Raw genomic sequence first — 19,810 nt, 5'->3', positions numbered from 1 at the left:
AAGAACAGTATGAGACATTTTGGATCCAGTATTTGGTTATCATTAGTATAGATGATTTAAAAAAGGCATAGGACATTGTTAGCTTAGCTTGGCATAAAGACTCGAAGCCGGGGAAAACCGCAAGCCAGCCTGGTTCTGTCCAAAGTTATAAAGCACAGTCAGCACCTCTAAAGCTCACTAGTTAACAAGTCGTATCGTGTTGTTTAATCTGAAATGTAAACACAAACCACATCCTGACTCCAGACCTGTACCTAATGCACAGACATGAGACTGATGTCTTCTCATCTCACTCTAGGAGAGAAAGCAAATAAGTGTATTTCTTAAGAATGTGGTCAAACTTTACATATGTCATTTACACATAACTGAGATTTGATCACAGTGCAAGCCAGCTAGACCGCCTCCAGATGTGATGGCAATGTGTGCATTTAAACCTGCATGAATGTGTAAGGAAATACACTTATTTATCTCACACTTGTTTGGAGGTCATTCAGACATCTACATTACAGTTTAAATCCTCATTCAGTAGATCACCACTGCCCCAGTGTGACCAAACATGATTCCTACACAACACTAATGCTTTATACATGTTGTACCGTGGAGAGAGCATACTGTAGCAGTAGCAACTAAATAAGCCTCACTGCTGCCCGAACTCCTTCGAAGTCCCAATCTGCAGGATTTTATGTGATTACAGCATCTTTCAAAAGATTCTGATGACATACATTTTAGTTTTTGATGCTACCACTGGCAGTAATGTTCAAATCCTTTAAAGTTTTGGAGATTGTTTTGGTACTGTAGCTGGTTCTCTATTGGCCAGGAATGACTCTTTTCTGATGCAGATAACCTTCAGCCTTCAGCAAGTGGAAATGTCTGTTGTGTAGACTTGCAGATTCAGTTTCATATAGATGGATTCCTGAATGGGTCCATCGGTCACAGGCCCAGGGTCCCGAAGGGTCAGGGCGCCTCAAACGTCAAAGAGCTCAGTCAACTATATATAAGACTATACATACCCTGATCAGTTTTTTGTTTATACGACTGCAGAATAGCTCTGCACCACACGTTTCAATGAATGGCTTTGTTTAATCTGCTGGAAAGAGCCCTATTGTAATTTGTATTTGACTGTCAGTGTCAGATTTCTGCTGGTGCAGGAAGCTTTAGAAAGGAGTTAGACGGCCTCTGTTCATTTCCTGCATGAACAAAATCCTGGAGTTCAGGTGTAGTTTTCAACCAGCAGCACTTTGCTAGCCTAGGAACCAGACAAATGTGCAAGCTCATGTTTTATTTGCTCTGGCAGCTGCGTCTGTTCCCCCTCCTGCTTGCCGTACTTCCGACAGGATTTGGTGAGTTTAATTCACCAACTACGCTACATCACATGTTTTGTTGCTCTGACTGGTTGTAGGTCTACCCACTTGTGTCTAGAGGCAATTTGGTCTGCGCCCGTTGAAAATGTCCCTTGGAAATTCACTGGTGATGTCATGCTAGCACTTTGCAGTTCTGTTAATCTGCAAAATGTCACTGATAGAGAGGGAGGGGAGGTAGTTAGGGGGGTGGGGCCTTTTATCTGTCTGTGCCCATGGGCCCATTCTCCCACAATCCCTCCCAGGGTGTAGGTTTGACTTCAGGTTCTTTGACAGTTTAGTAAGTGAAACTTGTTAATTGTGTCTTACAGCAAGTTCATGTGTTCTGTGTCAATTGATAATTTAATTGCTACTTAGAAGTGTTGAATAACACATGTTCTCACTGTTGCTGCATTAATTCAATATTCCACCATTCAATTCAATTTTATTTATATAACGCCAATTCATAACAGAAGTTATCTCATTGCACTATTCCTATAGAGCAGCTCTAGACCGAACTCTTTATATTATTCACAAAGACCCAACAAATCGCACCACGAGCAAGCACTTACAGTCCCATTACCATAACATAATTGTAAGTGTCATCCCTTTTTATGCTTCATAGTTTAAAGTGAACATGTTGCACAGTATGACACTGTTTTGATAACTTATAATATCAGGAGAAAGTGCAGGCAAGCTGCCATTACTGTGCCACCAGAGGGCACCTTATCCTCAGCAGCAGGGCTGTGATTCCTGTTCAGACAGATACAGCCTGACTAGTGCCTGTCACTGCAGTGTGTATGCCCTCATTTATAGATTTGATTTGATTTATAGATGATTCACATTATAATTAGTTGATACACTGACATTTATTAGTATATAATTTATAACATGTTGCTGCCAGTTCATCATCTCTTTTCAGGGCCAAATAACATTCTGAACTACTTTTAGTTTCTTCTTTCCAATGTTCCATAGGTTTCTTTACATTTCTTTTCTCTGGGGGCAGTTAGTCTCAGCACCAACTGACATAGGGGACTCTTTTCTGGGCTCAGCTCTTGGGTTTGGAGGGCTTTGGGATGGAGGGCTGGAGTTAAGGTGATTAAAAAATGTGAGCGCTGTTATACATCATTCCCACTTGTTTCCTCCTCATAGTCATAGTAATTTAAAACACGTGGGTCCCTTTCAGATGTGCAATTTTTTTAAATAATTCCCAAAACATTCTAGAGTAGCCTAATACTATCCAGTTAAAAAAGAACTGCTCTAATGTGCAGCAGTTTGTATCCAAATAAAACTAAAATCATGTGACGTTCTGAGGTCTCCGGTTCCAGGAAATGTTTAACACTGTTGTCAATAAAGTTTCCTTGACTCTTTAGACGTTATTATATTCTGCGCTTGCGTACTAGCTCAGGACTGCAGAGAGAATCCCGCAGTTGTCAGGAGGAACGCGCAGGAATGCGACACTGTCTCTTTATAAATGACTGTAGCTAGCGCCGTAGCGTCGAAGGAAACCTCATGTTTCTGCGTTCTGCCCATGTAACTGCACAGCTCTTCAAGTAACGGCTCCAGAGCGATGAAGGACGCTAACTCTCATTACTCGTTGGGGACATAAGTTACTCGGGTCGCTTGTCGCCATGGCCTCTTTAACCGTCAGCTCGGCGGCTCGGAGCACCGAGAAGCATCGGAAGTCCTTCTCGCTGCTCTTCTACCGGGCTGTGCGGGACCTGAAGCCGGTCTGGATGCTGGAGGACATAAGGACGATGGAGACTTTTTACCAGGAGGAGAACGCCAGCCAGAGGCATTACACCCCGTCGGAGGCGTTGCTCTACGCTATAGTTCACGACCACCAGGCGTACGCCCAGTACCTGCTCAGCCGGTACACCGACGAAGCGCTAGCAAAGCCCGGGGAGCGCTTCTGCTGCTGCCCGTCCTCCGCCCCACACCTGGCTACGGCTGTCCGCTACGACAGGCTTTACATTCTCGGCCTCATCTTACAGGGGACTCATCGGGTAGCCAGCACGCCCCCTTACACGGACCGAGCCGGATTTTTTCACATGGAGGACGGCAGAACCCCTTTACATCTAGCCTGCGAGCTCCTGCGGCCCGAGGCGGTCGCCATGCTGCTGGGGAACGGAGTGTCCCCGCTCGCCCTGGACCACAACAGCTTGACCCCGCTGGATATCATTCTGGAGAAACTCAGGGACTCCAAGGAGGTGACCGGCGGGGAGAGGAGGCAGTGTCTGGACAACCTGCTCATGTTCATGCCAAAGGTTCACTTTAAAATGAAAGGAGCTCTGGGCAGAGAGCCGGAGCACTGGAGCAAGGTGCTGGGCGAGGAGACCTACAAGTACCTGGCAGGAAGAAGCCCGGCGCCGCTGGTCCTCGCCGCTATGCAGACTATTCTGAAGCAGCTGAGCCCTACGACCTTCCCGGACAGCCTGCATGAGCTGCCCATCCCCTCCTCCCTCAAACCGCCGGGTCTGCCTGTGACCCCGCGGGACAGGCAGAGGGTCGCGGTGTAGCATCAGTATGATGTGATGCATGAACACTGTTCTATGTTAGCATGATGTGCGTGTGTGTGTGTTTGAAGAGCCTACAAAGCGGTAACACTTCATTATAGGGCTGCACAGTAAACACTAAGAGTCAGGGAACAAATGAATGAATCAGACTTATCACACTGTTGGCCCACTGATTGAATTGACTGGGAACTGGAGGTCTACTGCACTGCAGAGGAAGGGGGGCCAGCAGTGGGAAGACTAGGAAGTAAACAGCCATATTCTTTAACTTTTTCAGGCATCAGTTTATTCTAATTTATCTGACCTCATTCCAAAGTGTTACCTCCTAATACTACTGCTATTCACTGTATAATATCAGAGGATAGACCAACCGTGATGACAGTCTAAATGAACTGTGTTACTGTTGATTTGAATTCATTTGGCTTGTATTTAACAGGAATGTAGATGAAAGTGATGTATAGATCACTTGATTTTTTTTTTTTTTAAAGAATAGAAATCCAAGTGATGATCTTATTTTGTCTTTCTTGACTCCATGAATGCCATTGAACATGTTTGTTGATATCTGCTGGTTTTCATCACCTAACTACAATTTCTCCACAATAAACGACTAACGGTGGAAGAAACCAACCGTGGGGACATACTGTTGAGTATGAAAGTTTATTCTTGACTTTGGAGTTTGCCAAAAAAAAGTCTTAACTCAAGGTCCAGCTTTTTTCTGGAACTTTCTACCACACTGGCAGTCTGACAACTGAGAAACTCAAACTGAGGCAGCTCATACAATAGTCTTTAGAAGGTTGCATTTTAAATGTGTAGTCCATCATATCCTAATAATTTCATTATGATACCTTGAAAGAACTATGTAATTTGGTACCAACTATAGCAGAAATAGTGAGACATATATGCAACAGTTATTAGAGTAAGTTTAGTTGTATTAAGTTGAAAAGCATAATCTCCAGAGGAATTTCCTTGAAGTAAGTGCTCCATTTAAACCCAAGTAAAAAAAATGTTTATCATGTACTTATTAGAAATTGTTTTCTCCATATATGTTGAGTTATGCTTACCTGTAGTCAAGTGCTGGGTTAACCCACTAGGGGGCCTCCAGGGCACAAATGGCTGTGGGCCCCAAATGACCTCCCCATTTCTCCTACTCTCTATGCATAGTGTATGTAGTGGTCAGTAATTAGGACTTACTTTGTAGTAACTTGATTAATCAGAAATGTATTTAGTCTGTCACATCATGTAAATATAAGAAATGCCTTACAATCAGATATGAGGTGAGGCCAGAGCCTGAGTAATAATGCCAAGTCATCATTTCGGTCCATAATGCACCTTAGTGCTTCATACAGTATTAACAAACACATTTTCAATGAATATAATGACCACAAACTAATTGCCACACCATAACATTTAGCCCTCAGGCCCCGGGGCAGTTGCCCACTTTGCCCAGTTGGTAATCCAGCCTTGCTGTAGACACATTTGGACATTTTTGCTAAGCTACTGTGCACTGATTAAATGATTCTGGGTTACACAGACTTGGTATTTAATAGGAATTAATTAACTGGAGGTGTACTAACTATACACAGTCTCTATTGTTAGTGCCAACTTCTTCCCGAGAAACCTCCTAGGAATGAATGTTGAGAGGCTGCCTCACATGAATTCTTGAATACCAAGTTTACCCCACATCCCTAACTAACATCTTTTCAATCCAGGTTTGGAGACGTCTGTCAGATTTCTGTCTCTACAAAAATACTTTCTACCATGGGGGTGGAGGCAGAAATCTCAGACAGATATCTCTCAACCCGACAAATACAACTCAAACTGCATGGATAGGGAGGTGAATAAAATATGCTGTTTTGTAATTTGGGTGAACTGACATTTCACATGGCATATTTACTCATCAGTTCAATAAGTTTGCTAAGTAACACCTTCTCAAATCTGCATTGGGACTGAAGGAAAATGACATACACAATGTAATAGATCCCCATTGGAATGGAATCAGCTGCACTTGTCATTTAATAATCATTAACTATTAAAGAATATTTATGATCTTCATGGTTCACTTTGGATTTAATCCCCATGGGACAGCTGGAGTTTCTCTGGAGACACATTGAACTGCAGACTCTAACTGTATGCAGTTACAGTGTTTTACTATTGCTAAGTCACATTTCTCTATAGCAGTTCACTTTCTCAAAACTCTTCACACAGTCAGCACGGCAGAAGTCAGTGTGGACTAAACTGGATCACGTTTTATTGCTTTGACACAAAAATGCATTCAATGACCACATCTTTCAAACTTCAAACTGTTTTCGCACTCAAACTCAACCACCACCAGAACTCTTTGTATCACACTCCATTTTACATGTTTACATTTCAATTCAATTCAGTTGGGCTTTATTGGCATGGGAAACAGATGTTGACTTTGCCAAAGCATGTGTAAAATAAAACATACGTAAACAGAAGAATTGTGATATTAAAATATATGCAGATAAGTAAGGGGATAACAATAATAATACTACTAATAATAATAAAGTGAAAACTAAACACTGCAACATTTTTTTATGAGTGTGTGTGTAGGTCATTCGCTGTCCCTCTGGTTGTGGCATGTTGATGCATATTGGGCAGCAGGATCGGCCCTGCCTCCTTCTATTTTAATTTATATATATAATATAATATATTGTTAATTTGAAGAGCTCATTTAGCTCTTTGAAATCTGACATTACAGAGTTAAACTTGTTTAAGTAAATGTTTCTTATTTTATTGAATGTTGTACATTGTAGGAGGAAGTGCATCTCTGTCTCAGCCTCACCTGTCCAACAGTGACCACATATTCGGTTTTCTTTTGGCTGCCAGGATTTTTTGTGTCTTCCTTTTTTGATTGCCAGTTTGTGGCACTGAGCCTGTCCTCGGTCAGGATCTGTCTCTGCTTTCTGTCTCTGACAGCAGAGAGAGATTCTGCTGATTCATCATCTCTTTTTAGGGCCAGATAACATTCTGATCTACTTTGGCTTTTAGTTTCTCCTTTCCAATGTTCCAAATAGGTTTCTTTACATTGTGTTAGAATTTGGTCTGATTGGTGTTTGGAAAGCAGTGTTGTTGTGAGACTGGTCAGAGTGTGTCTGGCGGGGGGGGGGGCAGTTAGTCTCAGCACCAACTGACATAGGGGACTCTCCTCTGGGCTCAGCTCTTTGGTTTGGAGGGCTTTGGGATGGAGGGGGTCTCGGGGGCTGGATTTAAGGTGATTACAAAATTTGAGTGCTCTCTTCTGAATGTTAATTATCAGTGAGTATCTGCCTAATACTGCTCTACATGCATTTGTTTTTCTGTGCACGTGTAAAATGTATCTGCAGAATTCTGCATGTAAAGATTCTGTTGGATGTTTGTCCCAACAGGTATAGCTATGATGACTGAGTGGACCCCAGACTTCACTACCATACAGCGCAATGGGCTGGATGACACTATCAAATATTTTAAGCCAAATTTGAACTGGAATTTGAAAATTATAAAATTTTCTCTTAATTGCATTTAGAGCTCTTCGAGCTTTTTCTTTTAGTGCATTCACTGCCATGTTGAAACTCCCTGATGCTGCTATGGTTATACCAAGACAGGTATAACTCATATTGCGTTCAAAGATATGATTATTTATGGTAAACTGATATTTGTTCTCCTGACATCTAGGGCATTTTTGATTACTTCATATTTACTGCCAGGGTCCAGTTCTGACAGTACTTCTCTACTATGTCCAGTTGTTGCTGTAGTCCTTGTTCAGTAGGAAACAGTAGAACAAGGTCATCAGCGTAAAACAGAGACTTCACCTCTCTATCTGGGAGAGGCCAGGAGCAGCAAATTGATCCAACTGTACAGCAAGTTCATTTCTATACATATTAATGTCTGGCTTAAGTTGCAGCCCTGATGAACACCTCTTCTCTGGGTGAAGGATTCAGTTTGTCTCCATTATTAGAACACAGCTATTTTCCAAATGCATTGATTTAACCAGATCATACATTTTGCCCCCCATACCACAATGTAGAAAACATTCCGATTGTAGTACGATATTGAACAACTTCAACACTGCACCTTGCATCTCTGGGGTGCTGCATTTGAGCATTTCATTTTTAATGCTGTCCGGACCACAACTTTTTCTTGGCTGGAGAGACTTTGTCTATGTTGTCAATTCTTCCCAAATAATTGGGAAATCAAGGGGCTTTTGGTTGTCTTTAATAGTTTCTTCTAATGTTTGGAGTTTTTCTTTTATAATACATTGAATTAATTCTGAATTAATTAGATTTATTGCTATGTCTTTGTGCAAATTTTCAAAATGTGTTCTCCAGATGTCACCATTTTGGATGGGCAGTGCTTGTTACCATTTACCTGATAGATGAACACTGACAGTGAGAAACTTGAGAACTGACCGTTGAAACTGGTGTTTATATTTTATGAGTTTATTCAGTTGGCTGTAGAGAAAATTTGACTTTATTATTGGCTTACTGTAAATCTCAATGAGCCTTTGCAGAACAAATGAAGTATTGTGCCGTTCAGTATAAAATGGTGTGGTGATTGCTCATATGGTCAAAATGTACTTAAAGGCAGAATAAGTAGGGTTTTCTTTATTCTCTTCTATTTTCTTAGTTTCTTCTTAGTTTGCTGTGTTCGGGACGTTTCTGGGCGTCAACCTTTGGGCAGCGGTGTGTAGCTCCCAGCCAATGACAGCTGCAGGCTGTGAGGTCGGGACGCAGCCAGCATCTGTGCAAATTTTGTCCATGATTTCAAATTATTTGATACAGGTGTGTGAATGTGTTTGCACCATATTCACTGCAGCAACTGTAGCAAAAATGTGAGTGTATGAGTTTCTTAATTTGTGATTGGTAGCACAGGATTTGTGCACCTGCAAGGAAGAATTTGACAAGGTGTTACTGTTGTGTTTGTAGGAGAGAAAAAAAAATGTAAAAAGTATTTTGACTGACAAATTTACTGATACACATGTGTGACGATGTTCTACAACTACAGATTCCACTGTCACAGGTGCTCAGTTGTTTTGCTCCAATAATACCTTCATAATCAACTTAATAAATAAATAAATGACTCAATAAATAAATTAATTTGCCGTTAAATATACCAAAAATAATATTAAAATTTAGGCATTGAATAATTTATAAAATGTGACACAAATTGATATTTCTGTTGTAATTTGCTTCTATATTTATTTACATTTGTATTAATTGTATTTATTTACTTTCCCATTTAAGTTTCCATGTTATTTATTAATGTATTTCTTCATTTATTTGTATTTATTTATTTATCAATTGATTTATTCATACATTGTTATTTCTATATTCATTCATTTTTCGAATATATTTATTTATGTATTTATTTATTTATGTATCTATTATCCCCCCCTCCATTTATTTCCTCCAACTTATTTATTTCTGTTTTGTCTTTTTACATTTCTGTATGCATTTCTGCTTCATTATGTAAATGGTCTTAACTTTTCACCTATTGGTTGATCGACATCAGAGTGTTTACATCGACTATACATGCCACAACGGTGGCTTGTGGCCACTGAGGGACAGCTGGCTCCGACCAGGACTCTGATCTGATCTCGGTCCTTCTCCTGCCTGCTTGATTCCCCAGCTTGACGATAATACAACAAAATATCAATTTGTGTCACATTTTATAAATTATTTAATGCCTAAATTAATTTTAATATTATTTTTGGTGCATTTAATGGCATATTAATTTATTTATTGAGTCACTTATTTATTTATGGGGGGGAAGTACAATGAAAACACCACCTAGAATGTTTACAATAGTAATAATGTAATGGTAGTGGTTACATTAATATTAATAAATTAATAATAATAGGAATCACAGCTATAGGAATAATAATGACAATAGCTCCGGAGGCAGAAATACCTGCTGAAAGCGACAGACGGAGAGAGGAGAGAGACGAGAAAGCACAGAACTACGGGAGAGAGATGTCGAGTTAGTAACAGAATTATGGTTACACAGTCTGTAGAGATGCTGTAAACAGGCAAATAACACATTACTGAACATCTATGCTTTGTTAACTGAAGTGCTTCGTGTGAAATTTGCCCAGTTTCCTGTAAATTACATCCGAAAGTAGCATTACATTAATTCATTCAGGTCAGTTGTGAGTATGACAGTTAAAGTATGTAAGGTATTGTCCAAGAACGGTGACAGTGTGGTTAAGGTTAGACAACTTGTGTTCATACCCACATCTTTGACGCAGTTGATTACCTGGTTGTTTACATGCTTACTCGAGTTTGTGTAAGATGGTGAGAACATCATCATCCAATCTCTAGTGCAGCCTAAACAACCACACTGAGACCACCTGTAAAGGAGGGTCTGCATCCACTTCTGATTGAACTCTCTGCCGGTATGAGAACACAAAACCTACTGTACGTATGTGATATATATTCCACCGATATGGACTAAAACTGATAATAATAAGACCTGATCCAAACTCGGTCAACCCAAACAGAACTTTTCTCCCACAGGCCAAAGACATGCATTAGGGGTCTTCCCAGGATCAGGCAGACCTGATCCGAAAGGAACCCAAGGACAGTCGGGCCTCGTTCGAAATAGACCTGAGGATAATTAGACCCTATCCAAAGCACTGTCATCCAAACAGACCTTTCCTCCCACAACACACTGGTGCACACATGGTCACAGGACCAAAACTTTCAACCTGATCTGTCCAGTGTACATGTATAGCGTACATTAAGAAAGAGATCCCATCTGAAAGGGAACCAAGGACAGTTGCAAAATACACCAGAGGATAATTAGAGATAATTAGAAATATTGGCGTGGAATAACACTGCAAGTCCCAACACAGCCTGGTTTAAAAGTGTGACAAAACTGTGTTTGCAGTGAATAGAAGGACATAAATAGAGGGAAATGACAAAAAGCAATCGATTAAAAAGGCATATAGTTCCACAGCAGTCTGTGCTGTCTTTAGCCTGCTGGTTGTGCTGGCTCTGGCCTGTTTTGCTTGCTGCCCTGCCCACCTGTTTTCCTGTCCTGCCTGATTTTTGCATGGGCAATTCTGGTCTGACAACACATTATACTGCCCTCTGAGCCCAGCCTACTCACATTCACTGCATCACTGACAGCCTCTCAGCTCCACCCTCTGACTTTCTGGAAAGAGAAGAGAGCACAGCTAAGCAGAGGACACAAACAAAAACAAAGTTCAGGCTGGGCTGTCACAGCAAACAACGAGCATACCAATTCAAAAAGCATATAGTTATAAGCTTTCTATTGTTTTTATAATAATAAAGGTGCAAATAAATAACCAGCATTTTTTCTTTGATTGGTAGATTCATTCATTCATTCATTCACTGAGACACCCACTCTCAAGGGCCTCTAATGGTCATTGGACCCCACTTCAGGGACCAGAGAAACAGTATTCATGATTCTATCCAACAATTGTCTCAATTAAAGATATTCTATGGTACTTCCTTGTGCTAGCATTCTTTTCAGTTTCGCTTTAAAACAGGTTTCTTGCATGCACTGTGTCTAGCACCTCCCATTTCCATGTGAGACATTAAAAGTGTTCCTGCACATCCCTGAAGTGCTTTTTCACCTACGCCATTCATGATGCAGAAGTGTTGTCTGCTGAGTAGCTTCCTCTCAGCCCTGATCATTCTGATCGGCATCCCGGCTTGTGTGGATGGATGTGACTCTGCTCAGTCCATTTGCGGGGCCCAAGCTACGGGGGATGTTGTGATAGGTATAATGTTGCCATGTCATCATAAAGTGAAGGCTCTTCATGAACGGATTAGACCTGAAAGCTTCCACTGCTCAGAGTGAGTATGAGAACAGATATATTTGCTACATGAGATGGTATGTGTCAGGAAGTGTATCCTTCATTTTAAGTATGTGGGTTGCCTCCACCGACCAGTCAAATTGCAGTTTAGATGCAGAGTGGATGAGATGGCCCGTACTGTGCTAGTTATTGTTAACTGATTGTGTCGTCCCAGTCAGTGTGTGTGAAATCTGGAATCACCCAATTATGGCTAAACAATTACCTTTGACCTTTGAGTCAAAAGTGTCACCAATTAATTGTCCAACCAACTGTGAAACATGGTCATCAATTCTTGAGTTATGGCTAAAAACCTGTTTTGTGAGTTAACAGTGACCTTCCAGGTATTCCTGAGATATCGTGTTCACAAGAATGGGACAGACAGATGGACGGACAGACAACCCAAAAACATAATGTCTCCGGCCAAGGCCGGGGCAGAGGCATAAAAATATTAGTTCCCTTGGAGACAATTTCAATAAATTGCTGACATCACTGTTTGTTTTCTTTTTCTGTATTTGATACCTTATTTTTTGAATCCCCCATTTCCCCCCAACAAAATCTTTTGCAATTCATACAGCCATATTCATTATTACAATGTGAACAGTGACTAAGGGGCGGCTGTGGCTTGGTGGTAGAGCTGGTCGTCCACCAATCGGAAGGTCGGCAGTCCCGGCTTCCCCCAGCCCGCATGTCGAAGTGTCCTTGGGCAAGACACTGAACCCCAAATTGCTCCAGAGGACTGTGCCTTCGGGGAGTGAGTGTGTGTGAATGAGTACTGATGAGCAGTTCTGCCATCATGGGGTGAATGTGATGTGTGTGAAGCGCTTTGAGTGGTCAGGAGACTAGAAATGTGCTATACAAGTACAGTCCATTTACCATTTACTAATAAATGAATCATAATTAAAAAGAAATAATAAAATAAACAAAAATAAATGTATGAGTGGTGTATATTTATAATATGTTTATATAAATCAGAAATAAGGGAAAAATATACGTGTGTATTTGCATAACTTACTATATTTTTCAGATGTTTTATCATTTTTGTATTCTGGCTTCAATCTACATCTTTTCAGTCATTACTATGATTTCTCTCTTTTGACTTAATTCAAAAATCTTCGTCTGTGAGAGCACTTGTACTTTTCCAGCTAAATAAGTGCGGGTGTGGTCTTTAACATCTTTCTTCAGTGCTGTGATCCTGAAGATTCTAAATAAATATTTCTCATCTTCAGTAAGTTCAGTAGGAGGTTTCTCCAGCATTATGTGCTCTGCTTGTAAATATCATTTCTTCTATGAACTGAAACAACTCAATCCAAAAGATTTACATGTATTAAAAATGTGTAAATAGCTTGCAAATTTTCTGCCACAGTTCCTCGAGGCACAGATAATTTCATGTTTTATTGTCATTTTCAGTTTTGATCTGACATCATTTATGAGATCCTTGGCTGCAATCCACGAAATTGAGGAGATAAATACATCTGGCTTCCTCCCAGGAGTGCGTCTTGGATATTTGATGTGTGACACATGCGCATATGCAAGCAAAGCATTGCAGAATGTGGGGCACATGTTCGCAGTCAACAGGTCTCTTAATGTGGAGTGCGACTACACTGACTTCAGGCCCAGAGTCAAGATTATTTTAGGAGCATTGTACTCTGAGGTGTCCATCGCTGTGGCCAGACTGCTGAATGTGTACATGGTCCCTCTAGTGAGTCACAAATACTGTCTGATCAGCAAATAGAGGGTGGGCGTAGAAGGTGTTTCATGTCCTGTTTGCTAGACTTAATTGTAGGCATTTAATTATGTATTAGTTGTGGAGGCTTTAATGTTTAAGCTGCATTTGTTAAAGAAATACTACAACATATTGGGAAATATGTTTGGCTTCTTATAGGGAGTTGGATGATCAATTTCAATTTCAAGTCTATGCATTCAGTACAGGAGGCCCAGGACATGTATCAGACATTATCTTAGATTAGCACAAACAATGGAAGCAGAGGGAAACAGCTAGCCTAGCTCCATCAAAGATTCCTTCCAGTAACTCCAAATCTGTCATATTTACACATGTAGATCTTTTTACTGTACAACAGCAGGTCCTGTACTCATTATGAACTTTTCAAAACACAGGTATTTTTTTATGTATTGGTACCAGATAAATTTGGAACTGTTGGAATGCATATGTTAGTCTTTGGCAGAGGCTAGCTGTTTGCCCCTACTTCCAGTTGTTGTGCTTTAGGTTAAGCACATCCTGGAACAATCTTTTCACTGAACCCAGAGATTAAATTTGTATGATTTTCTCAACTAACTTTTGGTAAGACCTCAAACAAGTGTCTTTCCGAAAATTTTGTAGTATTCTAGTAAATATTGTAATATTACTAATCATACTAAGATTTAAATATGTACTCCTTAATTTTGTTGTGACATGGGGGAAATTTTGGGGATTTGAGGGGACTTTTGGGTGCTATAACAAATAAGAGTGTACTTTCACAGTCTGTAATTCACAAATTTATGTTTAAGTTTATTTTTTGTGTATTTAAAATTCTTCTTGTACAATTTTATCTCATTATCAGCTGAGCAGCACATCATCTTCACCAGAACTGAGTGATAAGCTGCGCTACCCAGTTTTTCTACGCACTATTCCCAGTGATACGCACCAGACCAAAGCAGTGGCCAAAATGATGCATTCCTATAAATGGAACTGGGTCGGGGTTGTGTATGGGGATGATGAATACGGAAGAGCAGCTCTCCAGAGCTTCCTCAAGGATGCTGAGGAAAATAGTGTGTGCTTGGCCTACCAGGAGGTGTTGCCTTCTTACCTGAATGATTCACGCAGCATGCAACGAATCATGGAGGTCGCCCAGAAGATCCGCTCCTCCAGTTCCCAAGTGGTACTGCTAATCCTCAAGGCAGAGCTGGTTAGCTTCCTCTTTAAGGAAATGATCAGGACCAACACATCAAGGACCTGGATTGCCAGTGATGCCTGGTCCAGGAGCCGGTCCATTGCCCAGATGGATGGCATCAACAAGGTTGGGGACATCTTGGGCTTTACCTTTATTACAGGTGAGAGTGAATCATTTGATAATTATCTCAAGAATCTTACAGCAACGCCAGGAGGATACAACCACTTCATTGAAGAATACAAGAACCTGAGATTCAACTGCACCTCAGAATGTTTCTCAAACAAGCCCCCACCCTATTGTCCCACACCTGACCTCCTGAAAATCAAATCTGTCAATGCATGCAATTTCAAGGATCCCCAAGAGCAAAATGATGACTACCTTGTGAAAGCTCTGGATACAAGTGAAGCCTTCCTTACCAAAGTAGCGGTTCGGGCCATAGCAAATGCTATCAAAAATCTACTAGAGTGCAACAGTTCCGCATGCTTCGGAGAAATTAACTTCCCACCATGGAAGGTGAGGATTTATATCATCTTAAGATGAGAACAAATTCAAATTTGAAAGTGTACAGTGGCCTCTTTATTTTAGGAATTAGAATGTAATGTGTGCTTCCTTCCCTTTGAATTCTAATAATAGTTTGGGAAATTATCTGTTACAGTGACAATCTCTGCAAAAAGAATTTTGTTTAATTGACCTTCTGTCCTTTGCTTTGCAGCTTCTTAAAGAACTGAGGATGGTTAAGTTTAAATTTGACAACCAGAATTTCTCCTTTGACAAAAACGGTGATTTTGAAAATGGTTATGATCTGATCATGTGGGAAAAGGATGGACACCACAGAAGATTTCAAAGGATTGGGAAATACCATGTTCTTGATAAACAAATAGAACTTGATGGGGAAAATGTCACCTGGCTTTCAACAGCCAATACCACAGTAAGTCAACACGGTACTCCACTCATTGCTTTGATTGCTGCAATAGTCAGTGTAGTGACTGTCCATGTGTCCTGAGGCAAGACAGCATGTGAGTCAAGACAAAGAGTCATGTTATCACCAAAGACATTAAGGGCCTAAAACAGACAATCCTACAATCACGCCCACTTTATGCAGTTATTGGGCACATTTGTGTGGAGGTGTGCCATGAACGCCTTTGAGAAGAGACTGTGCAGAAGTTTGCACTGTTATCCCCATTTGTATGATTAATTACGTTGGGACTACAAAAATGTGCAAAAGACACAGAGTTCTTGAAGAGAGATCAGGGAGGCAGTGGGATGTAACTAGGATGAGGCTCTGATGGTAGGCTTTTTGCCCTGCCACTGAGTGTGGCCACAGGTATATACAGTTTTGCCTTTAGATGTGATGGGTCGACACATTGTATGACTTTCTTTTTTTGAAGCATACTGAACCCATAATAAATCATCTGGGAGCCATGAATATCCTTACCCAAAGAAATATGGGAATCTGGCCTAGACTAATCAGTTACAGGTTGTTCTCTTGTTTTGCTCTCAAAGACCCCTCTGTCCAGATGCTCAGACCCCTGTGCCCCTGGTTCAGTGAAGAAGATCTTGAACGTATCCTGCTGTTACAACTGTACCCTATGTGAGGAGGGGACCTATACAGATGCCTGGGGTATGCCTGATTTACATGCTAATTTTATATTCAATTTGAGCTTCAAAATGTAAACCAACATGAGACACTGGGGCCCTTACACATGTCATTTAGACTTTGCGAGTCAAGAGTAGACATACATCTGAATAATTCAAAATTCAATGGGGCTTTATTGGCATGGGAAACAGATGTTAACATTGCCAAAGCAAGTGTGAAAAAAACATGTACTTAAACAGAAGAAATGTGCTATTAAAATATATACAGATAAGTAAGATAAGATAATAACAATAATAATAATAAATTGTAGACTTGGAGTTAAAAAATACAAATACAAATAAGTGAAAACTAAATAAACAGTGCAACAGTTTTTGTAATGAATGTGTGTGTGTGTGTGTGTGTGTGTGTGTGTACTTGTACTTGCTACATAGTAAGGACTGAAACACGTTTTTTAGGTTAGAATTAGGTTATGGTTAAGGTATGGTAGGCATTTATTTATTTATTTAGGGTAACGGGCTAGGGAATGCATTATGTCAATGTCGGTCCTCACAAAGATAGAAGTACAAGGATGTGTGTGTGTGTGTGTCTAGGTCATTCACTGTCCCTCAGGGTGTGGCATTTTGATACATAATTAATACAATAACGCTGTCCACAAAAGGTCTCCTTTCAAAGTATATTAAAAGAGGGCTTTAAAGGAACTTTTATTTCTATCACTGTGAACTGCAGATTTGGTGGCCTGTTGCGGACATAAATAAACCAGAATATTTTGCCTAACATGTACATCACCATCTTCTCTTACAGATCTTCATGACTGCAAAAAGTGTCCCAATGAAACTTGGTCTCTCAAGGGTTGGAGTGAGTGCAAGCCAAGATGGGAGTCCTACTTGCAATGGAGTGCTCCTCATCCCATCACCATGATGGCAGCTGCAGCCTTTGGCATCTTGCTCTTGTTGGTTACCTTCATTATCTTTTTGGTGTTCAGAGATTCCCCACCTATGAAAAGAGCTGAGGTGAGATTGTCCTGTGTGATGATGGCTGGTCTGGCAGTGAGTTTCGCAAGTGTGATATGCTTCATGGGCAAGCCCAGTATACACCTCTGCCGGGCCCGCCAGGTAATGTATGCGATGGGCTTCACCCTGTGTGTGTCCTGCGTCCTAGTCAAGGCCTATCGTACCTTCCTGGCTTTCCTTCCCTTTGGTCAAATGACAAACAGGCGACTACACAAATTTTACAAGCCACCTGTAATTGTCATCGTGGTAACTACTGTCCAGGGGATCATCTGTCTTCTCTGGCTGATCTTTGATTCTCCTGATATTGATCACACACTTCCATCTCCACAAACCATGAAGAAAATATTCCAGTGTCGTGAAGGTGCCACATACATAGGTTTTGGCATTATGCTGAGCTACATAGCTCTGCTAGCATTGGTTGGCTTCCTCTTGGCCTTCAAAGGCAGGAAGGTTCCTCAGGAATTCAGTGAAACAGGCTACATCATTTTTAGCATGCTGATGTACTTGTTTGTATGGGTGTGTTTTATCCCAGTGTATATCACCAACAAAGAAGAAGGTACTCCTGTGCAGGCTTCAGCCATTCTAGTATCTAGCTATGGCATCATCTTCTGCCATTTTTTACCCAAGTGTTATGAAGTGTTTTGGGCGTCAAAGACTGATACAATGGAGAGGATTCTGAAGAGATGGCGAGTCATCTCCAGCCCAGATCTTGATTCAGAGACAGACATAGATTTCCCCAGAATGAGCACACCCTCACAAAAGAGTGACAGGTTTTCCATATCAAGTACGTCAACTATATTGAGGAGCTCAGGGACACTGAGCGAGGTTAGTCCTACTGATTTAAAGCTGGTCATAATGCCTATGTCCAATGAAAACATCCCTGCCTATTCTCTGTCTAACAGGCTAGGAACAAAAGTAACAAGGAGACGTAGGAGTATATCCTTCTAAAACTAGTTCCAGAAACATTCGATGTGTACTAATGTGTACTGTACTGATATTTTATTATACCCTTTTTAAAGCCAACCTTTTGTACGATTTTTTAAGTTAAAATGTGTTTTCTGCTAAGAACTGTTGTATTCTTCAATAAACAGAAGACCTGACTCATATTTGAAACAAATACTGCCATCTACTGGTTACCTGTCACAACATATCAAGCCTGTTGCAAGAAATCTTGGTGTCCTGTTTGATAGCAATTTGTTTTGAGCAACATATCACTAAGCTTGTCCAATAATGTTTCTATCACCTCAGAAACATTGCAAAAATCCGATCTATTCTAAATCTTAGTGATGCAGAAACTGTTGTACATGTTTTTATCTCCTCACGCCTTGATTATTGTAACAGTCTGTTCATTTGTCTTAATCAAAAAACTTTGACACGACTGCAGACTGTACAGAACTCAGCTGCTCGGCTGTTAACCAGGACCAAGAAGTACGATTACATCACACCTGTTTCAGCCTCTTTACATCGGCTCCCTGTTGGTTTCAGGACTGATTTTAAGATCTTATTGATTACTTTTAAGGCTCTTTGTGGCTCCAGACTATATTTTAGACCTTATAATCCCTTATGAACCTTCACGTAGTTTGGTATCTTCGGGCAGGGGTCTCCTGTCTGTTCCTGAGTCCAGGATGAAAACTAAGGGGGACAGAGGTTTTGCTATCAGGGCCCCGAGGCTCTGGAACAACTTGCCCAAAGAAATGAGGTTGTTTGAGTCAGTGTCTTCTTTTAAGTTTCTTCTCAAAATGCATTTTTATTGGAAAGCAGATCCTGATTTTACCTAAACTGTCTGTTTATTTTATTGTATTTATGTATTTTATATTGTGTCATACACTGTGGTATTTTATTTCTCTCTGTGAAGCACTTTGTACTTTGTTTTGATAAGTGCGCTATAAATAAAGTTTTATTTTCATTGTATTATTTGTATTGTATACAACCACAAGTGGTATTAAAACAAAAATGCTTTTTAAAAACTTGTTGTAAATTGTTTACACCGTATGTGCACCATTGTGCATTATAACCGGCAGTTCAACAGATCAACAAGGTGTCTATAGTAGCTAAGCTGGATAGCTTGCAACTTAACTTGGCCTTCTTTGTGTCAAGGTGATATGAAGTTACACACAATGTAAAAACTGTGCACTCTGTGTGGATGGGCCACATCACAAAATAAAAGCCTAAGCAGGTGTTCAGACCAAAAACAGCTATGTGTTAGAACAATGCAAGGGGCTGTGTTAGTCGGGAAGTATTGCTTCAGGTACTGGTGAGACAATGAAATACTATCCAGGAAGTCTAGTTGGATTGACAGATTGATGCATTTAAAGGCTTAAAGGTTCCCCGTGGAGTTGTCTTGTAACCAAACAACAGTTCTGTTTACATTCAGTGTTTCTCACCAGAACACATTTATGTCTCCTTGAGGTCTAACAAACATGAAGAGTGCATTTCCAACCTCATAAACGAAAAGCTGATTTCACTTAAAAGTATGAATCCTGCATTGTTTATTTCTATTCTTGCAGTTTTCTTCTTTGCTGACTTTGCTGGGGAATTAATGCGTTTCTTGGTGCATTACTGCCACTTGTAGATCAGTGGAATAGTGTGAAACCATTAGCAGACCCCTCATGTATCATGTATCACCCTCGTGCGCATGCATGAGAC

The 19,810-nt window shown here is 40.6% G+C and overlaps 2 protein-coding genes across 3 annotated transcripts; both read left to right on the top strand.

Moving 5' to 3' along the window:
• The first annotated feature begins 2,724 nt into the window (after nt 1-2,724).
• Nucleotides 2,725-4,487, top strand: zgc:112001 (uncharacterized protein LOC550384 homolog). Its single transcript, XM_044169726.1, has one exon. The coding sequence runs from the start codon at nt 2,966-2,968 to the stop codon at nt 3,851-3,853; it is 888 nt and encodes a 295-aa protein (XP_044025661.1). The 5' UTR covers nt 2,725-2,965; the 3' UTR covers nt 3,854-4,487.
• Nucleotides 4,488-11,431: 6,944 nt separating this feature from the next.
• LOC122863512 (G-protein coupled receptor family C group 6 member A) lies at nt 11,432-18,397 on the top strand. 2 transcript variants are annotated; one of them, XM_044170086.1, is made up of 6 exons: nt 11,432-11,670; nt 13,077-13,368; nt 14,228-15,070; nt 15,270-15,485; nt 16,061-16,178; nt 16,956-18,397. In XM_044170086.1, exons 1-6 carry the CDS (start codon nt 11,459-11,461, stop codon nt 18,110-18,112), a joined length of 2,838 nt encoding a protein of 945 aa, XP_044026021.1. In that variant the 5' UTR covers nt 11,432-11,458; the 3' UTR covers nt 18,113-18,397. The 2 variants fall into 2 exon arrangements, with proteins under 2 accessions (XP_044026021.1, XP_044026022.1); XM_044170087.1 differs by lacking the exon at nt 11,432-11,670 and adding an exon at nt 12,592-12,894.
• The last annotated feature ends 1,413 nt before the right edge of the window (nt 18,398-19,810 follow it).

The sequence above is a fragment of the Siniperca chuatsi genome, linkage group LG16 (genome assembly GCF_020085105.1).
Source record: "Siniperca chuatsi isolate FFG_IHB_CAS linkage group LG16, ASM2008510v1, whole genome shotgun sequence".
Taxonomy (NCBI): Eukaryota; Metazoa; Chordata; class Actinopteri; order Centrarchiformes; family Sinipercidae; genus Siniperca; species Siniperca chuatsi.
The sequence above is the reverse complement of the archived record's forward strand: the minus strand, read 5'-3'. Positions and strand labels throughout refer to the sequence as shown.